Source organism: Carlito syrichta, unplaced genomic scaffold, assembly GCF_000164805.1.
Source record: "Carlito syrichta isolate Samal-C Ts95f unplaced genomic scaffold, Tarsius_syrichta-2.0.1 Scaffold126448, whole genome shotgun sequence".
In the NCBI taxonomy this organism is placed as follows: Eukaryota; Metazoa; Chordata; class Mammalia; order Primates; family Tarsiidae; genus Carlito; species Carlito syrichta.
Window position 1 is genome coordinate 504,857 of NW_007070544.1, and position 17,730 is coordinate 522,586.

The 17,730-nt window shown below is 37.8% G+C and overlaps 1 protein-coding gene across 3 annotated transcripts in view; it reads left to right on the forward strand.

Annotated features, from left to right (window-relative positions):
- NALCN (sodium leak channel, non-selective) overlaps positions 1 to 17,730 on the forward strand; it is a 363,914-nt gene that overhangs the window by 79,403 nt on the left and 266,781 nt on the right. For all 3 annotated transcript variants that reach the window (XM_008048630.2, XM_008048631.2, XM_021707824.1), the window contains exons 7-8: positions 16,781 to 16,923; positions 17,081 to 17,185. In XM_008048630.2, coding sequence (XP_008046821.1) covers positions 16,781 to 16,923; positions 17,081 to 17,185 — 248 coding nt within the window. The remainder of the gene's footprint in view (positions 1 to 16,780; positions 16,924 to 17,080; positions 17,186 to 17,730) is intronic.

The following is a 17,730-nucleotide window of genomic DNA, read 5'->3' on the forward strand; positions in this document are numbered from 1 at the left end:
ACCCAAAATGCAGTGACTCAGGCAAGATATAAGTTGATTTCTTTCTGACATCACTGACCCAGCTAGGTAGGTGGATGGGTAAGCTTAGCCCCATGAAGTCATAAGCTCACCCTTATTCTCCAAATCTGTTCTCAGCTTCTCTGTTGCTAGCTGATGGAAGAGCAGGGAAAAACGAGACCAGGGAAAGGGTTTTCGTAGATGACTTGGGAGTTGCCCACATCAGGGAAAACTTTGTCATAAGGCCACACCTCCTTGCAGGAAATTCCAGGAAACCTGTTCTCTAGCCAAACATCTCTATGCCCAGGAAGAATGAGTCTGACAGGACAACTGGCAATATCTGTTGCAAGCAAAAATAAACAAAGGACAAAATACTCAGTCAATTATAATTATATTCCAGAAATCAGCCATTTTATTAACATGACAAATTTTATTTTTATAAAATAATTTCTCTATTTTATATTGTACTTCTCCAATGGTTACATTCGCATCATGAAACGAAGCCAAAGTTGGAATTTCAATACTACTGAATAACTAAAAAGTGCACCCAAAACCCAATGAGTCATTTTTTAATTTTACGTTGTTCTGATTTGTGTGAGAGTTATAGATGTGTGAGAGTAATTAACATCTTGCTGCTTTTTTAAAGTTTTAAATCTGGAATGTTGGCTAGAAGACTGAGGGTATCTAAAACTACCTTTCCCCACTCTTGTTGAATGATAAACTGGAGGGTACAGAAGGAGAGAGAAGGTAGATAAATGTTTCCCCCCACCCGAAGGAGAAACACAGAAGAACTGTTGCTCGTCCAAAAACGCAGAGAGGAAATTTCACCTCCCCTCCCTTCCTTTTCCTTGGGCTAGTCTGTTTGATTTTAAAAGCAGAATTTTGCTTTCACGAAGTACACCAGACGGGAATTTGTTCAAATTCCTCAAAACCAAGCCAAGAAAAGTTTCAGAAAGTTCAGACATGCGTGGCAGAGTGGAAAGAACGTAGTCTGTGGAGGCGAACACGGAATTCATCGGAATGCCCCTCCAGACATGCACTTCTTGGTGAACATGGGGACGTTTCTTAGCCTCATTCGAGCTACGATCTTTACATTTGTTAATGTGAGAGTGATAAGAATGAATTGTATGGTGTATTGATAAAAGAATTAAAACACAGAAAGGCCTAGCACATAACAGGGTGGTTCTCTCCCTCTGCGTAATCTATGAAAGTCCTTGGAAATTCAAGGTTCTGATTCTTCTCAGCTTGTGGCCAGGAGTCTGCGGTTTTCCTGGGTTGGATCTGTCTAATGGGGCCCACTACCGTTGCTCTGCCCAGAAACTAACTATCCTGAGTCATGGGGGTGGGGGGTTCCATGTGATAAAAAAGAGGAGCTAGACACCCAAGGATCTCTGTAATGAGGTCAAGAAAATGAACTTAAAATTCTGCTCTGACTGAGAAATTTACAGCAAGGGTGGCCAAAACAGCAGTTCACATCTGCTGGTTGTGACTAATATTTATGCAATAGCATGAACTCCAAGCCGGCCTTCTAATTGGCTTTTCCAGGAACTGAAGGCATCTTTTCAAAGCCCCACTTTTAACCTCAGAAACTGCAGGGAGGAGCCTGGGTTCTCAGAGGCCAAGAAAATGCACCCGACAATAGCACCTGAACTTCCCCCACCATGATGGAAGTCTGATAGGAACAGGGGTTTAAAGCAGGAGTGAAGGAACAGGGTCCAACCCACCAGTACCACTTCCTTACCGTGTGACCTTGACAATGACTTAACTTCAGCCTCTATTTCTTCATCTGCAAAATAGGGTCAGTAGTACTAGGGTGGCAGTGAGGATGAAATGAACCAGACTTTACACATGTCAGCCACTTTATTTAACATGATGATATTCCAATATTTGGGATGCTGGCGTGGAATATGATGGTATCCTGCCACTGGCAAATGCCATGTGGACACTGAAACCATACAGGCAGTGGCTCTAAAGACAAAGCCAGCATAAGGACTGGCATGAAAGAGTCGCCAGGATAAAGGTAGGGGCAGGGCAGACCTGAGAGCGTCTGTGCTGCTGGGCCTAGAGGGATTTGCCAACATGGAGAGTAAAACAATGGTCTTGCTGAAGACAGAAATGGGAGAAGGGTCACACTAGGCAACGAAATGAGGGTCTGGAGAGAATCAGTGCCACTGAGCTGGCAGTGAGGGATACTCTGAGAAGGAGTTAGGGGATGGCAGAGCCTTTCATCAGCGGGTGGCTGCGTCTGGCAGTGAGAACTATGGAACATCCTTTGGCAGGCAAAACAGGTCTGCCATTATAGGCTTAGGGAACTCTGGCAGCTGGTGTGGGTCACCAACTGGCCTCAGGCACTATCTCTTCAGGGAAATTAACACGGACAGTCCTCTCCTGGAGACCCTCCAGGATGACAGATGAGCAGACTGGCCCGCTCTCAACGTCTGCTGACCTCTATAATTGCGACTGTTCTCACTATCCCAAACCTTCCCTTTTATGTGTGTTGTTCTTTGACTATTTCCACCAGCCCCTCTCCCTGACCTAGTCTCTTCTTTGTTGTCTTCATTTGCTCATTTCATCTGATGAACATATCTTTGTACTATCTGCCAGGCACTGTCCTAGGCACTAGGAATATGGTCGTGATGAAAATAAGGTTGCTGCTCTTGTTGAGTTTGCAATCTACAAGGGGAGAGAAAAGATAAACAACTTTAAAACTTGAATAAACTCTTAAAAATACTACGTTTTACCAACAAAATGAGATGGGGAACAGTATGTCCTACCTCGTGGGGTGCGTTCCTAAAATCAAAGCTTTTGAGAAAGATAAGCGATATTGTTGGACTTGAATTTGTCGTGCAAATAAGAGTAAACCTTGATGATCAGTCTTTTGAGTGTTATTGTTTTTAAAGGAAGAAGTAGTCAAGAATTCTAGGTCAATACACAGGGGTTAAAAGGCTGAAATGTTTAAATGGGTCAAATGGAAGAACCCTGTCACTTAAATGTCTATGTAGATGATAAAATGTCCTTGTGCCTCTTTATACTTGAATGATTTGTGCTAGATTTTTAATATGTGTCCATAAACACAATAACAAGTTTAGTCAAGTATAAGAGAATTATAAAACACAACAACTATATTGATACTTATTTCAACCATAGGTAACCATTATTGATGGGAAGGCAGAAAACAATAAAGTTGACCAAATAAGAGATTTGAGTAAAGCTTCAACACCATTTTCTCATCTCTCCGAAAGGGCAACATCTGACCCTGCCGATTCATCCCTAATCTTGTTGAATGACTCTATTATAGAGGTTTATAAAAAGTCCTCTGTCAGTTGTATAATGCTGGGTTATATCTGCAAATAATAATAATAATACTATGTTTTTGCAATTATTTTAGTTGTTTTCTTCTACTTTATTCTTAAATAGAAGTTATTAAAACTCAAACAACCGGATTAAAAGATATTTGTAAAATACACACACTATAAAAAGACCTGTGAATACCCAACATGGATAGAACAATAGGTTATACCTGCTGAATCGTGAATTCAATGAAAGATTATTAAAATCTTAAATAGTTGCTCCATATTTTAGACAGATTTCTCTGTGTTGGACTTTAGCTGGCATTTCCAGAGATGATTTTTCTGTACTCCTCCTGGTCAGGGATAATGTCATGCATTCTCCACAGTGCCAATGTCTGATTGCTCTATTGATGTCATTAGCCCAGATACTGGCTAGACAGGTATGATTGCTGGCCATGTGAGCTGTGGCCTGGTGCGACAGTCCTTCCAATATGCCTGATGAGAGCATGGAGAGACACTTTATTCCAGGCATAAGCAGGCCAGATCACAGCCACCCAAAAATCTCTAGCTTCAATTAAGTTTGTTTATTATTATATAATGCACACTTGAACCTATTCCATAAATTACAATGTGTCTTCCTCTTTCGCCATTGTTCTGTATCTATATGTTGTATGTATCTAATGTTACCTTATATACTAGTCATTTGCTAAAATCAATCAGAAAAACAGGGAAATATTAAAGTGTAAATAGAAAAAGTTATTGGTGGGGGTAAATGGCTTATGATACATTAAATATTCTGACACAGTGACTTGGAGTCAGTTAGGAATGTCTTCTCTATCTCAATTCAGCCTTACTTTGTGTGAACAACAACATTTTCATCTCTATACTGTTACTCTGGCATAAGCCAAATTACGACCAGGTAGACTAGACTAACATGTAAACAGTCATGCTTTTATAGTCAATCATTAAAGACTCTAATTTTAATTAAATGTACCCATTTATTTGTACTATTTCTGATCTCTATCTTAAACTTTTGAAAAATAGATTTTTGGACCTCTTATTTCTGCTCTGACGTGTAAACAGCTTCGAAGTTATCAATCCTGTCCTCACAACAAGAAAAAAAACTGAACACTCTGAAAGTCAACAGTTCTGAAAATCAATGCCTCTTAGGTCCAATAAAGAATTGTGGTCACAAGGCAAACCACTGTTGCGAAATTTGGAGAGGCAGGCGAATACAGAAAATCGAAGCTCATGGAAAAAAAGAAGCTACTAGGTTAGGAAACACTTAAACTGTAATTGACTAATTTTTGGAGGCCAAACACTGACCACCTTAAGAGTTAAACTCTTCCGAATTTAGATCTCCCACACTTTCATGAGTTTTACCTCCTAGAGCCCTACTGGATTCTTATGATAAGGTTAAGAGAAAAATTCACTCATGGTTCCTATGGGTGGAAAGGAAAAGTAACCATTTAAAAATAGCCCAGAGCTTTCTGTTCTCACTGAAAAAGCCATGACCTCCAGGAAATCTCCAGAATCTTTTCTGACATAAGGGAAAGGCAATCAGAAGAGACTAAAGACCCCACTAGCCTGACTGTGACACACATTGAAGGTTAGGAAACTTTTCTGAAGGTCAAAATCCAGGGACCCAGATTGTCAAAACCCATAGAACTGTATAACACAGAGTAAACCCTCATGTAAACTATGGACTTTAGTTAATAATGTATCAACATCAGTTCATCGTATAATAATAATGCATCAACATTGGTTCCTAATAGTGTACCACACTATACAAGAAGTTAATAATGGGGAAAATAGGAAGAATAGGAGATTGAGCAAACAGAAGAAACAAAAAAAAGGGGGGAAATTTTCAGGGAGAGGTGATAAATGGTAACTTTTTGTACTAACTGTTCAATTTTTCTGTAACCCTAAAATTACTCTAAAGTTAAATCTGTTACATTTCTAAAGGATAATTTACTACAATTTTCTTGCATTCTTATCTCACTTATGTAAGGTTCTGGTCTACCCTGGAAATACTGCAATATACAGCATATAGTTTTCTGTGTAGTGTAGCTTTTAACATATGAAAAATATTTTTCAATCTGAATATAATCTTAATAAATCTAAAATTGAATTTGTGACATATCTAACAAATACAACGAAATCATTGAAAAATATCCATTGTAAACATGTTTCTAGGATTTGGAAGTTTGTGGAAGAGAGTAGACAGCAAATACAGGAAAAATTCTGTGAATATTTGTGTTCACATATATAAATGTGAAGGTATAAGGCAAAAAAAATTCCCCATGTGCAGTTTCAAATTTTTAACTTTTAGATAATTTTCCTTTTCAATTTCAACCATTAAATTATAATACTGGTATGAATGATATTAGAATATATCCTCTTTTAGTCTTGTATTATTATTTATATACTGCTAATTTTTAAATTGGTAAAATTCAGCCTTTCAAGGTAAATCATGAAAATTTTAGATTTATCATAATACAAATAAAAACTTCTTAAGTTAAAGCTATATGTTATTTATATTTCATCTCGCTTATTTATTGAAAATTACATTTAATTAAAAGATACGCCAGGTATCTTTTCTTTCCTCTCCCTTAGATCTGAATTGAATTTTTATATGCCTCTATGCATAAATGTTAGGTATTTAGTTCCAATTTTGGTTGATATTTTTATCCTGTGATTATTTACTAGTTCAGTCAGCCTTGCTATTAAAAATAAACAACAGATTGTTATTATTGTGACTATTTTGAGGTAGACTTACCAGACCTTCCTCATAGTTAATTTTCATCTTTCTTGCTTGTGTTTAATAATGCAGAGGTATGAACTATGTGTATCCCAAAATAGAAAGAAAATAAATCTTAGTACTTTTTATGAATACTTGGTTCTAATTTTTGTAAATGATGTCATATCTATTGACATCTTTAAAGTTACACAAAGTTCTGACTTTTTCCTTTATTTCCTTTGATTATAGTTCCTACTGAATGTTTCAAAAATCGATGACAAAGCTAAAAGACTCTAAAACACTCCATATTTCTGGCATGACATATTTTGCTTGCTCTCAAAGAAAATTTGAAAGCTTCTAACTAACATTCATTTAGTGCTTTAGTCATGACCAACTAGTATCATCTTTGCCCTAGTATATCCGTGGGAAGCTGAGACCCAGCATGGTCGCTGACTGATGTAATGTAATGTAGGTAAAAAGCGGTGGACCGTTAGTTTGGGTGTTAGGGAAGATAATTGGCAGTTAATTGTAGCAAATAGTAGTAGTAGTTGTTGTTTAAGTCAAATAATGGGAATTAAATTTCCAAGAAGCTCTTTTGATCTGAAATCACTACTCCTCAAAGGCTGATTCAAAGGCAGAGGACTGATTCAAAGGCAGAGGGTATCTGACATGACTTTTCCTTTGGTACTCTTACTCCCAGTCTACTTGGGTATAGTGTTTTAGTTGGCCTGTGGGCCTAGCATCCTTGGAAATGTTCTACTTTAATCCCCAAATTCTCCTGCCCTTGTCAGCATCCTGCCTTGTCAACACTTCTCTTCCATGTGTGAATGCTATAGTTAAAACTTTCACCTTTCCTTTTCCAGAAGTATTTTCTGTTTAGAACTTGGAAGTTGAGAAATTTCCTAATTTGAAGAAATATATTTCAGCTATGATTATTTGTACTTATTTTTAAAATTTTAACTTGCAAAGTATATGTAAACTTATATATGCTTTGTTTCTATATAGATCTTTGATCTTATTACAAATTATAGTGTTTCAGACTGTGAGGTTTAAAGTAACAGATAAAGTGATTTCACCAGTGAGGCGAGGTTGCTAAAAAATGCTTAACTGTAAAAAACAAACAAAAATCTAAACAAAAACATAATGTTAATGAATCTGTTTAAGGCATTTAAAATAAAATAAGTCATTTTGCAATTGTTTTGTGCTCTGAAATAGCAAATTTAAAATGTTATTTTGTTTTGCATTCTTTTATTTTATTATGTAGTTGGCCATGTGGCAATTGTCACACTAAGTGTGTGGAGTTCATTAGTTGTGCATGTGAACAAGTTGTGCTGAAGATTATTATAGTCATAAGGTCGCAGCACAGTCTATTGAGGAAAATACTAATTATTTTGGAAACACATTTAAGTAAATTTTAATGTATTTTAGTAATTAAATAAACATATGAATTAAAATATATTCTTGTAAAATTGAACATAATTTCAAGAAACAGAAAACACTATTTACAGAGGTTTTATTCATTAGAATGGTGACATCATCCCAAGTAATTTAATTCTAGCTGATTTATTGTTCAATGAATCTCTACAATTCAGGAAGGACTTTTCTTGCTAATGCTGGTCTACTGACATTCTTATTTCATGTATGTGAATCATTCAACCATAGTGAGAAAGACTTATTAAGTTGGATCCAAATATCCACCTTAAGAATACACATTCCTCACTCTTTTTTCTTTTTAATTATCTCATGACAAATAAATCTACTTTGTGATAACTACTAATTGGCTAAAATTTACTGTTAACACAGATCCAGGTATCAGGATTTGAATTATCAGTTTGTGTGAAGAAGCAAAATGGTATAGGGCAGTTTGGTGGGAGAAAAACGTTATAGAAAGTTACAGTGAATCTCACTACTGACTGTTGGCTAATATATTTTTTAAATATGTGATTGAAAGCTGTATAAAGGATGTTATATCAGAGAGTGAAAGGTTATCATAGGGTGAGAAAAACTGAGAGTTCACCAAAGAAAAAAAATTTCAGTATAGAAATTTCTTTTAACTGGTGATATCAAGCTACACATTGCAGTTGAAGTAAAGAGGCAGCCATGTTGTTTTAAATCTGATTGTTACTTCTTAGGTTTCACTGCAGAGCCAACACATACTTGTGCTGTGAGCTGTTTAGCAGTCTGTTTTATGATCCATATAGAACCAGATTCCATGAGCATGGGTTAAGAATTAGTCTGTTTCTTCTGTGTTTTTCCATAAATATACTGAATATCTCATCTCCATTCAGAAGCAAAACCTGAAACTTACAAAACATGTGTGTTTGCGGTTTGTTTTGGAGCAATTCATAAAGTAGTACTGTAATTTTGTTGGGGAAAATTTTCAGCCATTTATTTAATTCAAAATATGTGAATTTTCTTTTTAAGATTTAACTACTATACTTACAATGTCTCATTCTGCAGAGATACACCCTCCTGTGCCCCAATCTGGGATACACGTGTATACATCATCTATTAGATTGTAAGAATTTTAAAAGAAATAAGATTTTTCTTCCAATGTATAATTGTTAAAACAACAAACTGATAAAAATTCATGTAATGATACTATTGAGCTATATATTGTGTGGCAAATACTTTATTTTATATATTCAAATGATGTCTTAGAATCTAAGATTTTAGCCTTCTGAAATATTTTTAAAATAATAAAATATATTCAAATTAGGCTATTGTAAATATAGTTTTAAAATACAATTTTTAGGTCTCTCTTTTGACCAAAAATGCTTTGATCTCTTAGTAGCTCCCAAACCAATGAAGAATTTTTTATAAATCTCATAACTGCTCAATTTTTCTCTCTGTGAAGTGAGTAGATTCAATTTTGTTCAAAAACATTTAATACAAGTTATATACCAGACCCTGCTCTAGACACAGCAGGACAAAAGCTACAGAATCAAAGAGACTTCCAAGTTAGAAAAGTGTTTTTCAGTTGGGTGATTTTACCCAGGGGACACTGGGCAATGCCAACAACTATTTTCAGTTGTCACAGCTTGGGGAATAGGAGTACTACTGGAATTGCGTGGTGGAGGTCAGGGATGCTGCTATTACACATCCTGGAGAGCTCAGGACAAAACCACACACAACAAAGCATCATCCATTCCCAAATGTCACTAGTCTCAAAACTAAGGAATCCTGGGTTAGAGTGTCAACTAAATTAGTCAATGGTGCTCTTTTTGTGAGTAATTTTGATTCCCATTGACACTTCAGGGTTTAAATAACAGCGAATTTAACCTAAATTCAATTTGATGACCGGGTACAGCGGCTCAAACCTTTAATCCAAGCACTTTGGGAGGCCGAGGCAAGAGGATTGCCTGAGTCCAGGGGTTCGAGACCAGTCTGGGCAACTTGTCAAGACCTCATCTCTACAATAAATCAAAAAATTAGCCAAGGATGGTGACGCGTGCCTGTAGTTCCAACTACTTGGAAGGCTGAGGTGGAAGGACTGCCTGAGCCCAGCAGGTCGAGGCTGGGGTGGCTGTGAGTGTGCCACTGCACTTCAGCCTGAGTGACAGAGTGAGATTCTGACTCAAAAAAAAGTGATAATACAGTTTAACTTTTGGGTGGCTTTAGCAGATTCCTTCTAAAACTTTCCAAAGTTTTAAGGAATTTTTTGGTATTAGATATGCAATTTAATGAGTATTGCCTACTGAGCAATTCTAGAGTTTAAAAATAGAACTTATTTAGAGAATAGAACAGATTGCTTACATATATAAACATAACAAATAAATAAAGCACAGCCCACCCCATCTTGAGCAAGTCATATTTCTAATAATGGAAATTTGCAAATATCTTTTTTGATCACCTTTCAGGATTGAATATTTAGTCTCTACAACTGTAGTTGAGAAAATAAGCACCTATTTGGCATTTAGGATTGCGATTCTATACTACCACAGTTAAATCTAGGCTAAGAGCAGTTCATTGAGACAGTGATACATCATGGTCATCTTGTGTAGTGGTTGAGGAACATGTAAGTTTCTTTTCCCTTCCGACTAAGGGGATTGCTTAGTTTGAACTTTGGCAGGGACAAAGTCAATCATCTTATCTCTGAAAAGGGACAGACCTGATCAATCAGATGGAGGAATAGAAAGAGTAATTTAGAAAAGTTTGAAAGACACTGATGCTCTTGGGTACAAGAATGTTACCATCTTGCCCACCACAGAAGAGATTCTGTCCCCAGATGGCAAATGAAGCCGATAATCAGGTCAGTTTTACAAAAAGTGTATCAGGTTGGAAGAGGGAAAGGACCAGAAAAGCAAATAAGTATTTGTAACAGGTGACCTGCGTAAAACAATGGACAATTTACTCAATGGTGCTGCAGGAGCAAATTCTGCTGACTCCTTTGGCTTGCTGTGCTTTGCAAGGCCAAGAGCGGGTTCCTAAAGGGACAAAGGCCTGGCCAGCATCCAATGGAATGGGCTCTTCCCTGACCTGGGATGGAGCTACCTCAGAAGGCGGTGCCTCAATTGTACCCCACATCTTTAAAACAAGATAATCATTGCAAAAATAAAATAAAATTCAAGAACATTGTTGAGGATCCAAACATTGACCAAGAAGTTAGAATGGATGGTCCTAAAATGAATACTCTTTGTCCTATTAAAACTTCTGAGTGTGGCCTAGTCGCAGTGGCTCGTGCTTGTCATCTCAACACTTTGGGAGGCCGGGTGGGAAGATTGCTTGAGTCCAGGAGTTCAAGTCCAGCCTGGGTAACATAGTGAGACCTTGTCGCCACACACACACACACACACACACACACACACGCACGCACACACACACACACGCACACACACACAAATTTAAAAACATTAGCCAGGCCTGGTGGTGAGTGCCTGTAGTCCCAGCTACTTGGGTGACTGAGGTATAGGAGGATCACCTGAGCCCAGAAGTTTGAGGCTGCAGTGAGCCACAATTGTGCTACTGTACTCCAGTCTGGGCAACACAGTGAGAACACAACTAAAAAAAAAAAAAAAAATTCTGAGTGTGGTGGTGAAGGTTATTAGTCAGACTGAGTTCTTGTAAACTTATTTCTTTCTTTTTTTTTTTTTTTTTGAGTTGGAACCTCACTTCATCACCCAGGCTGGAGTACAATGGCACACTTACGGCCACCCCAGCGTCGACCTGCTGGACTCCAGCAATCCTCCCGCCTCAGCCTTGCAAGTCGCTGGAACTACAGGCACATGCTACCACGCCTGGCTAATTTTTTGGATTTATTGTAGAGATGAGGTCTCGCCAAGTTGCCCAGGCTGTTCTCGATCCCGTGGGCTCAGGCAGTCCCCTCACCTCAGCCTCCCAAAGTGCTGGGATTACAGGTTAGAGCCACCATGCCCGGCCTAAACTTACTTATTCTTATTCAACTAGTTATCTCAAGCCTGCATCACCAACTCTAATTTACCAAATTCCTTTGCAGTAGGTCAAGTTTTGCCATCATTAGAATAGCACCGCAGATTATTTTGTGTTTGGAGAGGGGTTTAGTGGTAGGATGCCAGGTGTGTAGTTTGTTACTGGTTATCACCACCATTTGTGACCCTGTTATTTCAGCATAGAATGACAATGTGATTATGTAAACTATGACTGGAAGAAACAAAGGGGAATCTTCCCAAGACACAATTTCTCACTTTTTTTTACATCGAAAAAGTCAGCAGAAGATGACAAAGCAGTAAATAAAGTCCTGAAGCTAATCAAAACACATGGGAACGTAATTTTTTTCAGAGCTATGAAAAATATCCTTTACCCACTTTCATCACAGGCAGCTTATAGAAAATTTCAAGGTTTGTATTTGTCTTCTACATGGAGGCTTGTAGGTTTTCTTACCTAATGAATTCAAACCACCAATGGAAGAGACCAGAAAAAAAGGGCATGAAATTGAGAGAATTGATGAACGGAGGACATTGTTTTGACTTTGTTTCTTACAAAACTTTAACTTGGGCCTTGAGAGTTTGGGTTTGAGAAAGTAGTGCTGTTTTAAAACCCCCCAGAGATTGTTTTGGAATGGGCCCTCTTGGTCTCTAAGGAGAGAATGCATTATATTCTCAGGTGCTATTGAAGAATCTATTCATTTAACAAAACTATAGTCTTTTAGCTATAAATTTTAGTTCTATAATAAAAATGAACTCAAGCCAGGCTCTGTGGCGCAGCCTGTCATCCCGCGCCTTTGGGAGGCTGAGGTGAGTGGATTGCCTGAGCCTGCGGGTTCGAGACCCGCCTGGGCAGTGAGACCTCATCTCTACAATAAATCAAAAAATCAGCCGGGTGTGGTAGCACATGCCTGTAATTCCGGCTACTTGGAAGGCTGAGGCGGAAGGATCGCCGGAGCCCAGCAGGTCGAGGCTGTGGTGGCCGGGAGCGGCCACTGCACTCCAGTCTGGGCGACAGAGTGAGACTCCAACTCAAAAAAAAAAAAAAATGAACTCAAAATATTCTGGAGTGCATCTATAAAAATATTTTGTACGTATCGATGTTTTCTAGAAATTTTCCATGTGGAATCAAACAATAGAGGAAGATTTTCTGTGTAAGTGTAGCACAGGTTTTTAAGTTTATATATGAGTTTGCATGGTTGTAAGTGAATATTGAAAATCAGCAGAACATAGTCATTTAGCTATAAAATAGTCCCCTTTATTTTCAAAATATTTATGCAACACGAATGAGAGAATTGATCTAAAAGCAAATATTTGAGAAATGCTTTCATATGTCTTAGGACTGTACAATCATTATTTATCAACAATTCTTGAGTGTTTCTAAGTGCCTGGCAAAAAAGTGATAGATACTGTTTGAACTTGAGAGTGCTCACACCTAGTGAGGAAGACAAACAAGGTAACGGAATTCAGTATAGTAAGTGATGTGACACAGGTGAACCCAGGGCTCTCTGGAGTGCTGAGGGCCATACCTTCTGCGGCCTGAGGGCAGAGGCCTGAGGGCCTGAGCTTGGCAGCCAGAAAGTCTGCCAGGAAGGCCAGAGGAAAGCACCATGGGGCCAACAGAGAGAGCATGGTGTGAAGACAACCCCGAGCATCCAGTTTCTTTCTCAGGTTTGTCCACTTCCAACGAAAATCAGAGGATCACAAATTTGATTTTTCTCAGTTTAAATGTTGGGCAGCCACTTTGTGTCTTCTTTCAAAAGTGATTTGCTTTTCCTATATTTTGCAAAATTAAGAGTAAAAAGTGATGAGGAAGGATTGTCTTAGTCATTTGCCTTTGTCCATGCAACTGCTAAAACATTCTCAAAGCCTTTCTACCCAGTGCAGTTCACACTTAGGGAAAAATTTCTTGCAATAGTCAATATTTTCCTGGAGAGTGTTTGGTTACATTTTCACAAATGCCTCATCCCTTTGTATCAACAAACCCTTCTCTTTGAGCTGCACTGTGGGTTCCCCCTTCTTTTTCTTTTTTCCTTTGTTAAGTTAGAAAGCACGGAGTAGAAGTGTCAAGATGACCTCTTAAACGTACTCTTTTTTACTTAGCGACAAGTAGCATCTTGCCTGTAAGACACAATTAACAAAGATCTGGGCAGGGAGGAGTATAATTTTCACTGTTCCTTTCAAATGTAATATTTTATTGATAATCCCCATAGTTTACCTGGGGATTGTTCTAGATAGTGCTCCAATGACATAGCTGTTAAACATTGATGGTAACTCATGATGAATTTCTGTAACCACTTTTCTGTTTTCATTCAAAAAACTAAAAGAAGATAAGGGACATCAGCCACCCCTTCAGGTTCCCTTACACTATGGAAGCATTTCTGTCCTCTCAATAAATCCTGCTTTCAAAAAAATAAAATAAGGGACATAAGTTATCTGTTTCATGTTTAAATTATCCTTCATATTCAGTCTACAAAAGCAAAAGTATCCATTTTTAGTACCTATGAATCACTGATAGGAACAGTCCTCTCTGTTTTCTGTTGACACTTTGTTTTTTGTATGTACTGTTCCTTTCTGAATCTTATTCTTAAAAGTCATTTGCTAAGAAATAATATAGAAACAAAGGTAGCTATTTTATGGTTATCTGACTTTATGCTTTAAGATGATCACTATACTATAAAGTATGTACTACAAATTAACCATGGCCTGGCTCAGTGGCTCAGCCTGTAATCCCAGCACTTTGGGAGACGGAGGCAAGTGGATTGCCTGAGCTCACTAGTTTGACGCCTGCCCAGGCAACTTGACGAGATCTCGTCTCTATAATAAATCAAAAATTAGCTAGATGTAGTTGTGCATACCTGTAGTTCTGGCTACTTGGAAGGCTGAGGGGGAAGGATTGCCAGAGCCCAGGAGATCGACGCTGGGGTGGCTATGAGCCTGCCACTTCACTCCAGCCTGGGCGATGGAATGTGCCTCCAACTCAAAAAACAAAAATTAACTTCATTTAAATTAAGAATAATTAGAGGAAATAACTTCTTAAAATTGTTTATTGATATATAATATTTTTGCATGTTTGTGGAGTACATGAGAATTAAATGTGTAATAAAATTAGGCATTTGGGGTATCCATCACTTTGAACATTTGTCATTATTATGTGTTGGGAACATTTTAAGTCCTTACTTCTAGCTATTTTGAAATATACAATTGTTGTTAACTATATTTACCCTATTCTGCCATCAGACATTAGAAGTTAATTCTTCTAACTGTATATGTGTATCCATAAATAATCTCTTTTTAAAGTTCCAGTCTCAAGCGAGAGAAAATATAAGTACCATGGCAAATTATAAAAAGTGCTTAACACCTGAGACCTGATGATATGGGTTCAGTTTCTGGTTCCATCACTTTCTACCTCAGGCATCTTTATTAAACAGTAAACTTCACTTTCATTTTCTATAAGATGATATTGATAATATCTGCCCTCGTTCCCACCTCTCCACCTGCCTACCCAATAAGACAGAGATTTCCTTAGCATGTAAGTGTGTAAAAGAGCCTTGAAATTAAACATGCTTTACAAACACCAGTTGTTATGACAACAGCTTACTGTACTAGTATTCAAAATATAATTTTTAAAATGAGAGGCAGTACATATATGAAGTTATAATATATATTAGCACACAATGCACAATAGTCATTCACTCAATAGGGCTATATTTTCCTTCCTTCTCTTGACTTTTCTTTCAAGCCCTTTCTCACTTGTTCGCGTTTTGCTGCCAGACTTTCCTACTGTTCTGCATGCTTTGATGTTCAACAATGCTCTACTCATTCTTTCTGCATGCACAAGCTCAGAGAGACAGGGAGGTCCATCCAACTTTAACACCCCCTTCCTTAGTTTGGATATTTGGTCATATGCACATTCTAGTTTTACTTACTTATTGATGGGTTGATTGATTTAGATGTATGGTACAAGTGTGGGTTAACTACTCAAGTAGGCTGCATGCAGGTGAAGTTTGGGCCTCCACCTGGCCCTCACTTTCCCTGGTTTAGGACCAGATACCCTTTGTGTTGTTACATGCCCCCTGTTCTTTCCCTGACAGTGCCCAGTGACTTGCCGCTCCCTCCCTTGTGCCAATGTGACTAGTGTTCATGATTAGGACATATATTAGTGGATATAGGTTTTATATTTTATAATACAAAAGCTTTATAGCAGTAGAATTTATCGAGGTACAAATGTTTATTACTTTTGTGACTAACAACGTATTTATTTTATGAACAACTTTAATTCAATACCGTATTTTATTTGCATTTTTCTCACAAAATAGTTTTGAGGAATTATTTTCAATTTTATAATAATAGTGATATCTGATGTTAAGAACTCTCCGTAGACCAATGCTCTACAGAAATTGTCATTCAATCCTCACAACACTGTTAAGATCTGGGTTATATCCCATGGCACAGATGGGGTGACTAGCCACAGAAAGAATATCAGGAGGTAGGATATCATCATAGTTAGATGTGTAGAGCCTTGTTCCAGAATAACTGGGTTAATCCTAGAGCCCCTAACTAAAGAACATAAAGATAAGTGCCTGTGCATCCTGATGCAAGTAAACTCAGCTTTATGTGCTTTAGTTTCCACATCTGTAAAACATCTCATAGTGTTGTAAGGATTAGACATGTCTTTTCCCTGTATGACACTTTAAGTTCTCCTCACCAGAAGTTTACTAATCTGTGCACATATTTTTAACTTTCCTTTTTTTCCCACTACCAGAAGTATTTTTTAATGACAATTCCCCAGAAAATACTAAGTACTACTTTACATTTTGGTGTTCAGGAAACACCATAGACTCCAAAGTCAAGCTCCATGATGTTAAGTTTTGGAGCCTAAGATACCTTAGCCTCCCAATAAGAAAGTGGTTTCAAATGAAACCCAATTCTCAGGTCTATTTCATTTTCATTAAAACTATAACAAGTGCTTTCCAGCATACCGAATGTGTTAAGCCCCAAGTGGCAAGCTTATATAATATGCATTTTTTTTTTTTTACTATATCTATACTTGGTTTGAATGTTTGTTTCCTTTTCTGCATTATTAGATGCATTTAATGGCTGAAGAAAAAACACAGGATTACTTTACCTGCTGGAGATATTCAAATTGCCCTGGCTCCAAGTCAAAAACAACCTGATCAAATTTTTAAGAATAAGAACAATGAAATGATGCACGTGACTTTAATCTGGTTTTGAAGAGCCTTTGTCTTTGAGAATATTAGCATGGATAAATATTGATGGTTTTTCAGGAAAATGTTTTTCCTATTTGAGAAGTCAACCACAGCTCAACTCGCTCTCCTCTCTCTTGACAGGCACCAGCATCTTCACAGTCTATGAGGCTGCGTCTCAGGAAGGCTGGGTGTTCCTCATGTATAGAGCAATTGACAGTTTTCCCCGTTGGCGTTCCTACTTCTACTTTATCACGCTCATTTTCTTCCTTGCCTGGCTTGTGAAGGTACTGAAAAAAATCCTACTAATGAAATCTGTAGTGTATCAGTTCTATCATGAAACTACATTTTAGGATAGTTCTGCCGATCTTTTATGTGTCTTTGGTTGCCCTCTGCTTTCTCGTGCCCAGCGTTTGGTAAAGGCGGTTTTTGATTTTCTTTCAGAATGTTTTTATTGCTGTCATCATTGAAACATTTGCAGAAATAAGAGTACAATTTCAACAAATGTGGGGACCGAGAAGCAGCACTACTTCAACAGCCACCACGCAGGTACGATTCCAGCCAGGTGATGTCACAGCCTCTTTTCACGTAGACAGATCCAATCCCATCCACTCCATCAGTGGAGCTTGGGCAAGCTCTGGTAAAAGGGACTGCTTGCAGTCTGTCTCCGTTAAGGGACTGTTTGAAAATACAGGGACAAGGGCTCACACTCAGAACAATCACACCAGACTGTCTAGGTAATAGTGTGAGGGTATCTATATTTTTTATCAGCTCCATAGGTGGCTTAGGTAAAAACCAAGATTGTCAACCACTCTCACTATGTACCTTTGACTTGGTTCTAATGTCACAAGTTCTTAAAGGGCTTGCAGATAAAATATAACAATTGTAGAATTTCCCACCTTTATGAATATGTGTTCATGTAATTGCAAGCCTATAGAAAGTTGCTTATGAGCAAGGTTAGAATTTTTGGAATGGGAAATATATTTTATTTAGAATAAACCACAGTATGATAAATTATGAAGATCCCTCAACCCCAAATGAATAGCTGTGATTTTTGAGTAATCACTATATATTCAGATGAGCTCCCATAATAA